This window comes from Pseudophryne corroboree, chromosome 6, assembly GCF_028390025.1.
Source record: "Pseudophryne corroboree isolate aPseCor3 chromosome 6, aPseCor3.hap2, whole genome shotgun sequence".
Taxonomy (NCBI): Eukaryota; Metazoa; Chordata; class Amphibia; order Anura; family Myobatrachidae; genus Pseudophryne; species Pseudophryne corroboree.
This window is the reverse complement of record NC_086449.1, coordinates 679,320,736-679,337,597: the sequence shown is the minus strand read 5'-3', so window position 1 is coordinate 679,337,597 and position 16,862 is coordinate 679,320,736. Positions and strand designations below refer to the sequence as shown.

General features: G+C 46.9%; 1 protein-coding gene across 1 annotated transcript in view; it reads left to right on the top strand.

Annotated features, from left to right (window-relative positions):
* The window catches only part of UBE2B (ubiquitin conjugating enzyme E2 B), a 189,604-nt gene extending 176,444 nt beyond the window's left edge, over window positions 1–13,160 (top strand). The window contains exon 6 of the mRNA XM_063928287.1: window positions 12,689–13,160. Coding sequence (XP_063784357.1) covers window positions 12,689–12,817 — 129 coding nt within the window. The 3' untranslated portion in view covers window positions 12,818–13,160. The remainder of the gene's footprint in view (window positions 1–12,688) is intronic.
* Window positions 13,161–16,862: the final 3,702 nt, after the last annotated feature.

Sequence of the window (16,862 nt, the reverse complement as noted above, 5' to 3'; positions counted from 1 at the left end):
ACTTGGAAGGTAGTCATGCTTTTGGCTCTGGCGTCTGCCAGGCGAGTGTCAGAGTTGGCGGCCTTATCTCACAAGAGTCCATATTTGATCTTCCATTCAGATAGAGCGGAATTGAGGACTCGTCAACAATTTCTGCCGAAGGTGGTTTCTTCCTTTCACATTAACCAACTGATTGTGGTACCTGTGGCTACGGATGCTGTGGCAGTTCCAAAGTCTCTTGATGTTGTAAGAGCTTTGAAGATTTACATCGCCAGAACGGCTCTTGCCAGGAAAACTGAGGCTCTCTTTGTCCTGTATGCTTCCAACAAGATTGGAAATCCTGCTTCTAAGCAGACTATTGCACGCTGGATTTGTAGTACGATTCAGCAAGCTCATTCTTCGGCTGGACTACCGTTGCCGAAGTCAGTAAAGGCCCATTCTACCAGAAAAGTGGGCTCGTCTTGGGCGGCTTCCCGAGGGGTCTCGGCACTTCAGCTTTGCCGAGCTGCTACTTGGTCAGGTTCAAACACTTTTACTAAGTTTTACAAGTTTGATACCCTGGCTGATGAGGACCTTACGTTTGCTCAGTCGGTGCTGCAGAGTCGTCCGCACTCTCCCGCCCGTTCTGGAGCTTTGGTATAGACCCCATGGTCCTTTTGTAGTCCCCAGCATCCTCTAGGACGTAAGAGATAATAGGATTTTAGTACCGGCCGGTAAATCCTTTTCTCCTAGTCCGTAGAGGATGCTGGGCGCCCTTCCCAGTGCGGACTGTTACTTGCAGTGTATTATTGCTGGTTAAATTTTACACGCGGGTTGTGTATTAGTTGTATTCAGCTTGTTGCTGTTGTTAATTCATACTGTTATCTGGTTTCCTGATACTCCGGTTGTACGGTATGTTTGTGGTGTGGGCTGGTAGGCTTTCTCGCCCTTGGTTTAAACAAAAATCTCTTCCTCGAAATGTCAGTCTCTCCTGGGCACAGTTTCTATAACTGAGGTCTGGAGGAGGGGCATAGAGGGAGGAGCCAGTTCACACCCAGTCAAAGTCTTTTCAGTGTGCCCAAGCTCCTGCGGATCCCATCTATACCCCATGGTCCTTTTGGAGTCCCCAGCATCCTCAACGGACTAGGAGAAAAGGATTTACCGGTAGGTACTAAAATCCTATTTTTTCCACTGTCACAACAGGGAGAAGGTTTTTATTCAAGCCTCTTCGTGGTCCCGAAACCAGACTGTTCGATCAAACCAATCCTAAATCTGAAATCCCTCATTTTCTACTTAAAGAAATTCAATCTGGAAGTTTTTTCCATGGTCTCAGTAGACATAAAGAACCTCCGCATTAGGCTTGCCTTAGGTTTGCTATTCAGGGATGTCATTACCAATTTCAGATGTTGCCGTTGGTTTGTCCACGGCTCCAAGGGTGATGGTGGTAATGATGGTTCTCCGTCGCTATTAAGGAGTCACAGTTATCCCGTACTGGGACTGTCCCCTGATAACGACGAGTTCAAGGAACCAGTTGGTGCAAAACATTGCACTCTCCCTGAAACAGGGTTAGCTCCTGAACTTGTCGGAATCACTGTTGGTTCCAACGACGCGGTTGTCTGTTTTGGGGATAATACTAGACACAGAACTACAAAGAGTTTTTTTTCTTCCAGTGGAAAAGTCTCTGGAGATCCAGAGTCTGTTCAAACAAATTCCGAGATCAGCAAGACGGTCATTTCATCAATACATTCGGTTCCTGGAAAAGATGGTTGCGGCCTACGAGGCCACTCAATTTGGCAGGTTCCATGCCAGGGTGTTCCAGAGGGACCTGTTGGACAAGTGGTCCGGTTCCCACCTACACATACACCGGAGGATAATCCTGTCTTCCAAGACCAGAATCTCACTTCTGTGGTGGCTGCGTAGTTCTCGCCTCATAGAGGGGCGCAGGTTCGGTATCCAGCACTGTATCCTGGTGACCACAGATGCAAGTCTCCGAGGCGGGGGGAGGGGGCAGTCACTCAGGGGGAAAATTTCCAAGGAAGATGGTCAAGTTAGGAAACTTGTCACCACATAAACGGTCTAGAGTTAAGGTCCGTTTACAACAAAAAGAACAGCAATGGCAGAAGCCACAGGGATTTTCCGCTGGGCGGAAAAACATACAAGTGCTTTGTCAGCGATGTTCGTTCCAGGAGTGGACGACTGGGAAGCAGACTTCCTCAGCAGATGATCTCCATCCAGGAGAGGGGAGACCTCCTCCATCCAGGAGAAGGGTGACCTCCTCCAAGTAGTGTTCGAAGGGGTGACATGTCGTTGGGATTTCCTCAAGTAGGAATAATGGCATCTCGTCTCAACAAGAAGCTTCAGAGTTCCAGGTCAAGGGACCCTCAATCAGGAACAGTGAAGGCACTGGTGACACCGTGGGTGTTTTCAGTCGGTGTATGTATTCCCTACGTTTTCTCTCCTTCCAAAAGTTCTGGGTTCATAAAAAGGAAATTCGGGCGAGCCTCATGGTCCCAGACTGGCCAAGGACAGCTTGGTATCCAGATCTCAGGAATTGCTCATAGGAGATCCCTGGCCTTTTTTCTTTGCGCAAGGACCTGTTACGACAGGGGCCATGCGTGTATTAGGACTTACCGCAGCTATGTTTGGCGACATGGCGGTTGAACGCCAGATATTAGTTCTTAAGAGTATTCCCACGGAAGTAGTTCCCACACTTATTTGGATTAGAAAAGGGGTAACGTCTAAACATTACTACCGGTTTTGGAGAAAATAAGTTTCTTGGTGTGAATCCAAGAAGACTCCTACGGCAGAGATTTCAGTAATTAAAATCGGCCTTATCGGTTTTATTTCAGAATAAATTGTACTACTTTTCAGAAGTTAAGACTGTCGTGAAGGGGCAGTTGCACATCCAACCTCCTTTCGTGCCCCCTGTGGCACCAGGGGATCTTGCAGTTCATTCAATCACATTGGTTTGAACCTTTATGTAAGACGGAGTGAAATTCCTCACTTGTAAAGTGGTCATCAGGTTGGCCTTGGCATACGCAAGGCGAGTGTCTGAGTTAGCGGTCTGGTCTCACAATAGACCTTATTTGATCTTCCATGAAGATAGAGCAGAGTTGGAAACTCGTCAACATTTTCTACCAAAGGTGGTTTCTACTTTCCACATGTACCAACCTTTTGTGGTGCCGGTGGCTACGGATGCCTTCGTTGAATCGAAGTCTCTGCATGTGGTCAGAGTTTCGAAAATTTATGTCGCCAGGACGGCTCCGTTTAGGAACACAGGCTCTGTTTGTCCTGTTTGCTCCCAGCAAGATTGGGTGTCCTGCTTCCAAGCAGACCGTTGCGCGCTGGATCTGTGGTACGATTCAGCATGTTCTTCTTCTTACGGCAGGATTGCCGTTACCGAAATAGGTGAAGGCCCATTCTACTAGAACGGTGGGCTCGTCCAGGGCGGTTGACCGAGAAGTCTCGGCATTGCAACTTTGCCGAGCAGCTATTTAGCAAACAATTGGGCTAAGTTTTACACTTAATGCCTTGGCCGAGGTTGACCTCACGTGTGGTCATTCGGTACTGCAGGGTCGTCCGCACTCTCCCGCCCATTCTAGAGCTTTGGTATAACCCCATGGTTCTTGAAGTGACCCCAGCATCCTCTAGGACGCATGAGAAAATAGGTTTTTAATACCTACCGGTAAATCCTTTTCTCTTAGTCTGTAGAGGATGCTGGGCGCCCGTCCCAGTGCGTACTGTATCTGCAGTTATTGGTTGTGGTTACACACAGGTTGTGTTACGTTTTTTGTCAGCATATTGCTGAAAATTCTTCATGCCGTTGGCTTGTGTTCTGTTGAATGCCACGTTCTGCGGCATGCTTGAGGTGTGAGCTGGTAAGATGCTCACCGTGGTTTAACAATAAATCCTTTCCTCGAAATGTCAGTCTCCCTGGGCACAGTTTCTCAAACTGGAGTCTGGAGGAGGGGCATAGAGGGAGGAGCCAGGTCACACCATTTGAAAGTCTTAAAGTGTCCATGTCTCCTGCGGATCCCGTCTATACCCCATGGTTCTTGAAGTGACCCCAGCATCCTCTACGGACTGTGAGAAAAGGATTTACCGGTAGGTATTAAAATCTTATTTTTTACACTGCAATTTAGATTTCAAGTTGAACACACCCCACCCAAATCTAACACTCTCTGCACGCTATATCTGCCCCCCCCTGCAGTGCACATGGTTTTGGCCAACTGCTAACAAATTTACTGCCGCGATCAACTCTGAATTACCCCCACAGTCCACAAGGCACACAGTGTGTCCCAGCTGACTGAAAGTTGCAATGTAACAATACGTTTCATGCACTATACATGCTGCATGATCCAGTGTACGACGTATGGTTACAGCATGCACTTAAATGCATGCCATTGTTCATTACATTGTCCCATCTGACAGATGGGAGTTGATTAGCAGAGGTACACACTATGCGATGCGTACTATATATTGTACTGATTCATGTCTGAACGATGTATCCCTAATGGGGCATACACATGGGGTGGATTTTGCATATTTTCTAAGCTGTCTAGATCGCTTAGAAATGAAGCACAGATCTCTGTGTACACCCCATAGCGATGGACTGCGCATTGCCATCACCTGCTCAGATCTTTACAACATGCAGGCAAGATCGCTTAGCACACAGCACAAGTCGCCCCGTGTGTATGCTCCCTTACTGTGTACCTAGCTCTCCACTCCAGGTTTTAAGGATAGCCCTACATGAGCACAGGGGTCTTACTTAGTGCCTTGGTTATTTTGAGTAACCATCAATATGTAGGAACCAAGAGCTACATTGTTTACCACGCTATTAGCAGACTATTTTATTACCAGCATGCACATTAGCTATCTTGTTTCTTTGCTTTGTTTGCTGAGAAGCATGTCGTCACAGGGTGATTCTTGTTTTGAATAGATCATATATACAGAATTAAAGTAAAAGACAACACACAACCTGTTTTCCAGTAATGGCTACAATCGTTTTTACCAAAACAATAAAAAGTGACATAAACAAAGGAGTGATGTTACATTGCACTAGTATCTGATAATTATTCATATTCTTCTGAAGTCAAACTATGAGCTCAAAAATGAAAAAGACGGGTAGGGAGGATATTCAGAACAGCCTCAGTCGTGAAATAGTGAAGTACAGATAATTTTTCCTATGGTAGCAGATGAAAACCCAAATTCCCCCTATTTGTAATGTGGTTACACAAATGTAGTGCAAAAACAGGTTTTTAATACCTACCGGTAAATCCTTTTCTCCTAGTCCGTAGAGGATCCTGGGGTCCACTTCATGACCATGGGGTATAGACTGTTCCGCAGGAGCCATGGGCACTTTAAGACTTTTCAAAGGGTGTGAACTGGCTCCTCCCTCTGCCCCTCCTCCAGACCTCAGTTATAGGAACTGTGCCCAGGGAGACTGACATTTCGAGGAAAGAATTTACTTTAATACTAATGGTGAGACACACACCTCACCAGCTCACACCTCAACCATGCCGCACAACATGGCATTCAACATAACACACGCCAACAGGCATGAACCAATTACAGCAACATGCTGAACACTAATAAAACACAACATGTGTAACTCTAATAAACAAAACTGCAGGTAAAGTACGCACTGGGACGGACGCCCAGCATCCTCTACGGACTAGGAGAAGGATTTACCGGTAGATATTAAAATCCTGTTTTCTCATACGTCCTAGAGGATGCTGGGGTCCACTTCATGACCATGGGGTTTATACCAAAGCTCCAGTACGGGCGGGAGAGTGCGGATGACCCTGCAGAACCAATTGACCGAACTTGAGGTCCTCCTCGGCCAAGGCGTCAAACTTGTAGAACTTTGCAAATGTGTTTGACCCTGACTAAGTAGCCGCTCGGCAAAGTTGTAATGCCGAGACTTCCCGGGCAGCCGCCCAGGATGAGCCCACCTTCCTAGTAGAATGGGCCTTCACCGACGTAGATAACTGCAATCCAGCCGTAGAATGAGCATGCTGAATCGTTCATCTGATCCAGCGCGCAATAGTCTGCTTGGAAGCAGGACACCCAATTTTGCTGGGAGCATACAGGACAAACAGAGCCTCTGTTTTCCGTATCCTAACTGTTCTAGCTACATAAATCTTCAAAGCCCTAACCACATCTAGAGACTTTGATTCAGTGAACGTGTCAGTAGCCTAGGTTGGTTTATGTGGAAAGATGAAACCACCTTAGGAAGAAAATGTTGGCGAGTTCTCAACTCTGCCCTATCTTCATGGAAGATCAGGTAAGGGCTCTTGTGAGACAAGGCCCCCAATTCAGACACCCGCCTTGCGGATGCCAAAGCCAAAAGCATCACCACTTTCCAAGTGAGAAACTTCAACTCTATCTCTTGTAGAGGTTCAAACCAATCCGATTGAAGGAACTGCAACACCACATTAAGGTCCCATGGTGCCACTGGAGGCACAAATGGAGGCTGGATGTGCAGAACCCCTTTCACAAAGGTCTGAACTTCTGGAAGAGAGGCCAACTGTCTTTGGAAAAAAACTGACAAGTCCGAAATCTAAACCTAGATCGACCCCAATCGAAGGCTTGCATCCACCCCAGCCTGTAGAAAATGGAGAAAACGTCCCAACTGAAACTCTTCCGCAGGAGCTTTCTTGGATTCACACCAAGACGCATATTTTCTCCAAATACGGTGGTAATGTTTAGACGTTACTCCTTTCCTGGCCTGAATAAGAGTGGGGATGACTTCCTTGTGAATACCTTTTCGGGCTAGGATCCGGCGCTCATCAGCCAAGCCGTCAAACATAGCCGCGGTAAGTCTTGATACACGCACGGCCCCTGCTGTAGCAAGTCCTCGCGAAGAGGAAGAGGCCGAGGGTCCTCTATGAGCAACTCCTGAAGATCTGGGTACCAAGCCCTCCTTTGCCAGTCTGGGGCAATGAAGATTGTTCGAACTCTTGTTCTTCTTATTATCTTGAACTTTTGGGATCAGCGGAAGTGGAGGGAAGACATACAGCGACCTGAACACCCACTGGGCCACCAGCGCATCCACTGCTATTGCTTGAGGGTCTCTCGACCTGGAACAATATCTCTGAAGCTTCTTGTTGAGACGAGATGCCATCATGTCTACTTGAGGAACTCCCCAAAGACTTGTCACCTCTGCGAAGACTTCTTGGTGGAGGCCCCACTCTCCTGGATGGAGATCGTGTCTGCTGAGGAAGTCCTGCTTCCCAGTTGTCTACTCCCGGAATGAAAATCACCGGCGGAGCCTTTACATGTCTTTCTGCCCAGAGGAGGATCTTTGTCACCTCTGCCATCACCGCTCTGCTTTTCGCTCTGCCCTGCCTGTTTATGTACGCGCCTGCTGTTACATTGTCTGACTGAATCTGCACGGGATGATCTTGCAGAAGATGTACCGCTTGTTGAAGGCCATGGTAAATGGCTCTCAATTCCAGCACGTTTATGTGAAGGCAGGTTTCCTGACTTGACCATTTTCCTTGGAAGCTTTCCCCCTGAGTGACCGCTCCCCAGCCTCGGAGACTTGCATCCGTGGTTATCAGGAGTCAGTCCTGAATCCCGAACCTGCGTCCCTCTAGTAGGTGAGAACTGTGTAGCCACCACAGGAGAGAAAATCCTGGCTTTTGACGACAGGGTTATCTTCCGGTGCATGTGTAGGTGGGAACCCGACCACTTGTCCAACAGGTCCCACTAGAATACTTTGGCATGGAACCTGCCAAACTGTATGGCCTCGTAGGCCGCCACGATCTTTCCCAACAATCGAATGCACTGATGGATCGACACACTTGTTGGCTTTAATATCTGTTTCACCATTTTCTGGATTTCCAGAGCCTTTCCCACCGGAAGAAAAACTCTCTGAACCTCTGTGTCCAGAATCATTCCGAGGAAAGACAATCTTGTCGTCGGTTCCAACTGTGACTTTGGAAATTTTATCATCCAACTGTGTTGTTGGAGTATGGACAGGTAGAGTGTGATGTCTTGTAACAACTGCTCCCTGGATCTCGCCTTTATCAGGAGATCATCCAGATAAGGAATTATACTGACTCCTTTTGACGAAGGAGGACCATCATCTCCGCCATCACCTTGGTGAATACCCTCGGCGCCGTGAAGAGACTAAAAGGCAACGTCTGGAATTGGTAATGGCAATCCTGAACCGCAAATCTCAGATAAGCCTGGTGGGGCGGATAAATGGGAACATGCAGGTAAGCATCCTTTATGTCTGCTGACACCATGTAGTCCCCTTCCTCCAGACTGGAAATCACTACCCTCAGTGATTCCATTTTGAACTTGAACCGTTTCAAGTAGAGATTCAGATTTTTTAGGTTTAGGATCGGTCTGACCGAGTCGTCCGGCTTCGGAACTACAAAGAGGCTTGAATAAAACCCCTCCCCTTGTTGTGAAAAAGGTACCAGGACTATGACCTGATCCTGACATAATTTTTGAATTGACACTGTTACTACCTCTCTTTCTGGAAGAGAAACTGGCAAGGTCGATTTGAAAAATGGGTATGGGGGAACGTCTTGAAACTCCAGCTTGTACCCTGGGACACTATTTGTAAAACCCAGGGATCCAGGCCAGATTGAATCCAACCTTGACTGAACAGTTTTAGACCTCCCCCCCCCTCCCCCGAGCGTCATGCTGTAGCTTGGCATAAGTAGGGGTTGACTTCTGCTCCTGGGATCCTGAAGCCGCTGTGGACTTCATCCAGTCCATCACCAAATAAGGCCGCACCTTTATACAGGAGAGCCTCCATATTCTTTTTGGAATCTGCATCCGCGTTCCACTGGCGAATACACAACGCCCGCCTAGCCGATACCGCCATGGTAGCGGCTGTTGAACCCAAGAGTCCAATATCTTTCATGGCTTCTAGCATGTATGCGGCAGCGTCTTTGATATTCCCTAACTTAAGGAGTATCTCATCTTTATCAATCGTGTCAATTTCTGATGACAAGCTTTCTGACCATTTTTCAATAGCACAACTCACCCACACGCAAGCAATTGTGGGCCTGAGCAGCGTACCATTGGCAACATAAATGAACTTTAATGTAGTCTCCATTTTGCGGTCTGCCGGCTCCTTTAGTGAAGCCGTCCCAGGTGCAGGGAGAATCACTTTCTTTGTCAACCTGGACAGTGCACTGTCCAACACCGGGGTTGACTCCCACCTTTTCCTGTCCCCTGCAGGGAAAGGATAAGCCATCTGAATCCTCTTGGGAATACGAAATTTATTTTCAGGATTCACCCACACCCCTTCAAAGAGAGTATTTAGCTCGTGGGAAGGAGGAAAAGTAACCTTAGATTTCTTTTCTTTATAGAAATAGGCCTTCTCCTGAGGTATAGGAGTGGTTTCTGTAACCTCCAGAACTTCTCTTATAGCCACAATCATATATTGTATATTTTTCGCCATGATCTATTTCCCTGGAGTCACTATCGTCGACACAGGAATCGGTGTCCGTGTCGGTATCAGTATTTACAAACGGTCTCTTATGTGACCCAGAGGGGTCGCCTGCGTGTGGAAGAACAGAACCCTGAAAAATCACATCTTCCACAGACTTTCTCCAGCATTCTGCATGAGATTCAGACTTATCTAACATCCTATTGATATGATGCATACTATCACGTATTTCTTTCACCCATGCAGGCTCTTGGTGTGCCGGCAGCAAACGCTGTGCCGCCCCCCCCCCCCCTGTTTTGCACCCTGATACTTGTAGTCAGAAGTGGAGGAGGACCAGCGTTGTCTCTGCAGCCTGAGGAGAGAGAGAAAATGGCGCTGAGCAGTGTGCTGGCTGACTGAGGAGGAAACTCTGCCCCCGCAATGGCGCGTTTTCACCTCAGAGTTTTTCATACAGTATTTATACTGGCGGGGGTAGGGCTGTGCCTGGGCATCTTATGCCCCCTTTTAGCCAGTATTTTGCATTTTGAACCCACTGCTTCACTTATGAGCAGATGTACTGAGTGGTGGAGATAAGGGGGGTACACACGGAGAAATCCGTGCTTACATTCTAAGCAATCTGATTAGTTTGCTTAGAAATTAAGCATGGATCTCTCCGTGGGTGCAATATATCGCTGACTCTAGATTTGGCCTGCATGCATGCCAAATCTAGTGAGAGGGCTCATTTCACCGCTGGGTGAAATGAGCGCCCTCCTCCCTCAACACACATTGTGCTGTGCCGTCTGTGCTTGATTGCTCAGCATACATCTCCCTCATGTGTACGGGGCTATAGCTAAGCTACCAACCAAACTGTCCTTTTTCAAGCATAGCCTCTAACATGGCAGTTAGGAGCTGAATACATTGTACTTTATTGCTACACTTTATCACTCTCCAAAGCTTAGTATATCTGCCTCTCAGTCAGACAGGAGCTGGAGTATGAATTAATAGGGTTAGCTGACTGCACTTGCAGTCTCCTGCTTGGTTATAATTACACTCCAGTCAGTGTGTGTCAAACTCCAGCAGTAGCAGCATCGTGGGCAGGTAAATAACACCTGCTTCTGCCAATTGGAGAAGCCATCTCTCTCTCTCTCTCTGTGTGTGAGATGGGGGTGGAAGGCTTGAGTGGGTGCTGATGCTCCCGTACCTGGTTGTTAGGCACAGAGAACTAGCCTGGGTCTTCTTTATTCCAACATCTAGGGTGGGACCAAACCAGGCATTGCTGTCAGCACTCAACTGCTACCTTCTCACCCTCACCTTCAGACCCTCATCACTAAGCCTGACAGTCTCCTCCTATGATCCAAGTCCATAGTCTCCTCAGGAGAGCTTTTGCAATCCGGAAGGGGGCCATGAGACCTATAAATGGGCATATGGGAGCTCTGATGTAGCATATAAAGGGATATGAAGGTGCTCTGAGGATGATATGTTCATTTTTGTCTGAGGTGGGAAGCCAAAAGTAAATTTTTGCCCTGGGCCCCACTTCTACAAACGGCCCTACATTCAAATCAGTTCACCCTTAAGGTAAACCATTTTCATAGATCAATTATATTTCTCTGATTTTCCATCCACATCAAGTATATAGAATAGGGAAAAATATAATAGTTACTGGCATTATGCCTTCTTAGAAGGGTATACACTTCATATTATAAGTTGCACTAACATTAAATAAAAAAAAAAAAAAAGATTCACAGTACATGGGTGGTCATTCCGAGTTGTTCGCTCGGTAAATTTCTTCGCATCGCAGCGATTTTCCGCTTAGTGCGCATGCGCAATGTCCGCACTGCGACTGTGCCAAGTAAATTTGCTACGCAGTTAGGTATTTTACTCACGGCATTACGAGGTATTTTCTTCGTTTTGGTGATCGTAATGTGATTGACAGGAAGTGGGTGTTTCTGGGCGGAAACAGGCCGTTTTATGGGTGTGTGCGGAAAAACGCGGGAGTGGCTGAAGAAACGGAGGAGTGTCTGGGCGAACGCTGGGTGTGTTTGTGACGTCAAACCAGGAACGACAAGCACTGAACTGATCGCAGATGCCGAGTAAGTTTGGAGCTACTCAGAAACTGCTAAGAAGTGTCTATTCGCAATTTTGAGAATCTTTCGTTCGCAATTTTACTATGCTAAGATTCACTCCCAGTAGGCGGCGGCTTAGCGTGTGTAAAGCTGCTAAAAGCAGCTTGCGAGCGAACAACTCGGAATGACCCCCATGATCACAACACTCTGCAAACATCTGTGTACCAGAACATGCAGTATAGTGCCTATCAGCCATACAAAAAGTCGTTGGCCCCTTTCATCCAGTGACTACTCCGATGTGAAGTCAGGTAGGGTTACACTGAAGCATTTTGATCATATTTGTCTCAAAGTGTGTACCTGCTGTTCAAAGTAATCACTGTTCACTCCCTTTGAGCCAATAGAATGACAATCTACTGATAACGTGGTTACCTGCATCTCAAATGTATTACATCTCCCAGAAATCTTTCACTCTTGAAGATATGTCCATATACGCATTGACTTCCATGTTCCACATACCGTAAGCAAAGTGATCATTACACCAGAGAACAGTGAATAATGTATAGCACTTTCCCCTAATTCAGTTTGCGAGTCCCGGTTCATTACATTACACGGCCATGATTTTGAGGAGCTGAAAAAGTGTTGACACCACCCATCCCAACTTTTTTTTTTTCTTCATTTAACAAAGGTACGCACAACGACAACTTTCCAATCTGTCCCAGCAGCTGGAGCAAGTTCAGTGGTTGTCTGGACTGGTGGGAGAAGAGGCCCCGTCTTCGTCCCCCCTCCCATTGTTCACCTATTGTTGTGGGAGTCATCCTCTGTATATAGTTTAAAAATGCAGATGATGAGTGGGAAGCAATGGTGTTACAAATGTTGGGCAGCCATATTGTTCTTAGACATACAGTATGTTTCATTAACACGTATACTGAAAATACATTTTCTTTTTTAATGTATTGTATTTTTAAGACAATTTAGAAAATGTGTAAAGGGGAAATCCATAGGAATAGATCCATTTGCAAGTATGTGTGTGTAACCAAATACAGAACCATTCTGTAGATCTTGTGGAAATCATTGGCTTACCCACTTGAGTGATTTAATTGTGAGGGCAGGACTGGATGTAATCAGTGCCTTGTCAGAAGAATGGAAGCAAGCAGGAATCCAGACCATAAAATATTGAAAATTGGAGGGTCATCTGATGTTGTAAGGTTCTGCTGAAAGTGTGTATGTACAACAGTTTTATCTGTCACTTATCTGAAACTTTATTTATTTACAGTCACTTCTTGATGAACCAAATCCGAATAGCCCTGCGAACAGTCAAGCAGCACAACTTTATCAGGAAAACAAACGTGAATATGAGAAAAGGGTATCTGCAATTGTTGAACAAAGTTGGAATGATTCCTAATATAGCCCTCCCTCTGCTTCACCAGCCTTCCTTTTATTTTTTTGGTGTGTACAATTTACCATCACAACAGACAGAAATGGAGGATACTACGAATGCCACAATTAAGGATTTCCATACGTTGATGACAATACACAGAATACTCTTAGTCCCATTTTTCCTGTATCCCTTGTTTGAAAGTGTAAGAGCTTGTGTATGTCTACTAGTGTATTTTTTTATTGCATGTTGTGCATGGTTTGAAAAATAAGTTATTGCTACATTTGTAATATATCCGGTTTGTAATTTTTCCTCTAATGTATAATGTTGGCATGGAATTTTCATAAAACACATCTTTTGTAAATCTAAACTATTTTTTCTTTTATCCTTCACCACTTCTCCCTTAAGGTATATGAATGCCACATGCAAATATTGACAGCACATACATACATACATACATACATTTTATTTATTTATATATATATATATATATTTTACTTACCGGTAAATCTATTTCCCGTAGTGGATGCTGGGGACTCCGTAAGGACCATGGGGAATAGACGGGCTCCGCAGGAGACTGGGCACTCTAAGAAAGATTTAGTACTACTGGTGTGCACTGGCTCCTCCCTCTATGCCCCTCCTCCAGACCTCAGTTAAGGAAACTGTGCCCGGAAGAGCTGACATTACAAGGAAAGGATTTTGGAATCCAGGGTAAGACTCATACCAGCCACACCAATCACACCGTATAACTTGTGATAACATACCCAGTCAACAGTATGAACAACAACAGAGCATCAGACAAACCTGATGCCACCATAACATAACCCTTATTTAAGCAATAACTATATACAAGTATTGCAGAAGAAGTCCGCACTTGGGACGGGCGCCCAGCATCCACTACGGACTACGAGAAATAGATTTACCGGTGAGTAAAATCTTATTTTCTCTAACGTCCTAGTGGATGCTGGGGACTCCGTAAGGACCATGGGGATTATACCAAAGCTCCCAAACGGGCGGGAGAGTGCGGATGACTCTGCAGCACCGAATGAGCAAACACAAGGTCCTCCTCAGCCAGGGTATCAAACTTGTAGAACTTTGCAAGTGTTTGAACGCGACCAAGTAGCTGCTCGGCAAAGCTGTAATGCCGAGACCCCTCGGGCAGCCGCCCAAGAAGAGCCCACCTTCCTTGTGGAATGGGCTTTTACTGATTTTGGAGGCGGCAAGCCAGCCGCAGAATGAGCCTGCTGAATCGTGTTACAGATCCAGCGAGCAATAGTTTGCTTTGAAGCAGGAGCACCCAGCTTGTTGGATGCATACAGGATAAACAGCGAGTCAGTTTTCCTGACTCCAGCCGTTCTGGCTACATAAATCTTCAAAGCCCTGACTACATCTAGTAACTTGGAATCCTCCAAGTCACGAGTAGCCGCAGGCACCACAATAGGTTGGGTCAAATGAAAAGATGAGACCACCTTTGGCAGAAATTGCGGACGAGTCCGTAATTCTGCCCTGTCCATATGGAAAACCAGATAGGGGCTTTTACATGACAAAGCCACCAATTCTGACACACGCCTAGCCGAAGCTAAGGCCAATAGCATGACCACTTTCCACGTGAGATATTTTAACTCCACGGTCTTAGGCGGCTCAAACCAGTGCGATTTCAGGAAACTCAACACCACGTTAGGATCCCAAGGTGGCACAAAAGGGGGCAGCACTCCCTTTACAAACGTCTGAACTTCAGGTAGAGAAGCTAGTTTTTTATGAAAGAAAATGGATAGGGCCGAAATCTGGACCTTAATGGACCCCAATTCTAGGCCCAAAGTCACTCCCGACTGTAGGAAATGATGGAAACGGCCCAGCTGGAATTCATCTGCAGAGGCCTTCCTGGCCTCACACCCAGCAACATATTTTCGCCGTATACGGTGATAATGTTTAGCCGTCACGTCCTTCCTAGCCTTTATCAGCGTAGGAATAACCTCATCCGGAATCCTTTTTTTCTACTAGGATCCGGCATTCAACCGCCATGCCGTCAAACGCAGCTGCGGTAAGTCTTGGAACATACAAGGTCCCTGCTGCAACAGATCCTGCCCTAGAGGCAGAGGCCATGGGTCCTCTGTGAGCATTTCTTGCAGCTCTGGATACCAAGTCCTTCTTGGCCAATCCGGAACAATGAGTATTGTTCTCACTCCTCTTTTCCTTATGATTCTCAGCACCTTGGGTAAGAGAGGAAGAGGAGGAAACACATAAACCGACTGGAACATCCACGGTGTCACCAGTGCGTCTACAGCTATCGCCTGAGAGTCTCTTGACCTGGCGCAATACCTCTGTAGCTTTTTGTTGAGGCGGGATGCCATCATGTCCACCTGTGGCAGTTCCCACCGACCTACAATCTGTGCGAAGACTTCTTGATGAAGTCCCCCCTCTCCCGGGTGGAGGTCGTGCCTGCTGAGGAAGTCTGCTTCCCAGTTGTCCACTCCCGGAATGAACACTGCTGACAGTGCTCATACGTGATTCTCCACCCATCGAAGAATTCTGGTGGCTTCTGCCATTGCCACCCTGCTCCTTGTGCCGCCTTGACGATTTACATGAGCCACTGCGGTGATGTTGTCTGATTGGATCAGCACCGATTGGTTGCGAAGCAGGGTCTCCGCTTGACTTAGGGCGTTGTATATAGCCCTTAGTTCCAGGATATTGATGTGAAGGCAAGTTTCCTGACTTGACCACAGCCCTTGGAAACTTCTTCCCTGAGTGACTGCTCCCCACCCTCGGAGGCTTGCATCCGTGGTCACCAGGACCCAGTCCTGAATGCCGAACCTGCGGCCCTCGAGAAGTTGAGTACTCTCCAGCCACCACCGGAGAGACACCCTGGCCCCGGGGGATAGTGTGATTAACCGATGCATCTAAAGATGTGATCTGGACCACTTTGTCCAGTAAGTCCCATTAGAAGGTCCTCTCATGGAACCTGCCGAAAGGAATGGCCTCGTATGATGCCACCATCCTTCCCAGGACTCGAGTGCAGTGATGCTCTGACACCTGTTTTGGTTTTAATAGATTCCTGACCAGTGTCACGAGCTCCTGAGCTCTATCGGGAGATAAACCCTTTTCTGGTCTGTGTCAAGGATCGTGCCTAGGAGAGGCAGATGAGCTGTAGGAACCAACTGCGACTTTGGAATATATAGAATCCAGCCGTGTTGCCGTTACACTTCCAGAGAAAGTGATACGCTGTTCAGCCACTGCTCTCTTGATCTCGCTTTTATGAGGAGATCGTCCAAGTACGTGATAATAGTGACACCTTGCTTCCGCAGGATCACCATCATTTCCTCCATTACCTTGGTGAATATTCTCGGGGCCGTGGAGAGACCAAACGGCAACGTCTGAAATTGGTAATGACAATCCCGTACCGCAATTCTGAGGTACGCCTGATGAGGTGGATAAATGGGGACATGAAGGTACGCCTCCTTTTATGTCCCGAGTCACGATAAAATCCCCCCTTTCAGGCTTGTAACGACCGCTCTTAGCGATTCCATCTTGATCCTGATCCTTTTCAGGTTTATGTTCAGGGATTTTAAATTCAATATGGGTCTGACTGAACAGTCTGGTTTCAGGACTACCACATGGTCGAATAATAACCCCCTCCTTGTCGAAGGAGGGGAACCTTGACCACCACCTGTTGAAGCTACAATTTGTGAATTGCAGTTAACCCTGTTTCCCTCTCGTGGGGGGAAGCCGTCAGGGAGGAGGCATCTTCTCAAAGTCCAGCTTGTATCCCTGAGACACAATATCTATTGCCCAGGGATCTAACAGGGAGTGAACCCACTTGTTGCAGAACTTACGAAAGCGTGCCCCCACCGGGCCTAGCTCCGTCTGTGGAGCCCCAGCGACATGCGGTGGATTTTTGTAGAGGCCGGGGAGGACTTCTGTTCCTGGGAACTAGCTGTGTTGTGCAGCTTCTTTCCTCTGACCCCGCCTCTGGCAAGAAAGGACGCATTTCGGACTTTCTTGTTTCTTTGTTCGAAAAGCTGCATTTGATAATGACGTGCTTTCCTAGGCTGTGCAGGAATATAAGGCAAAATAT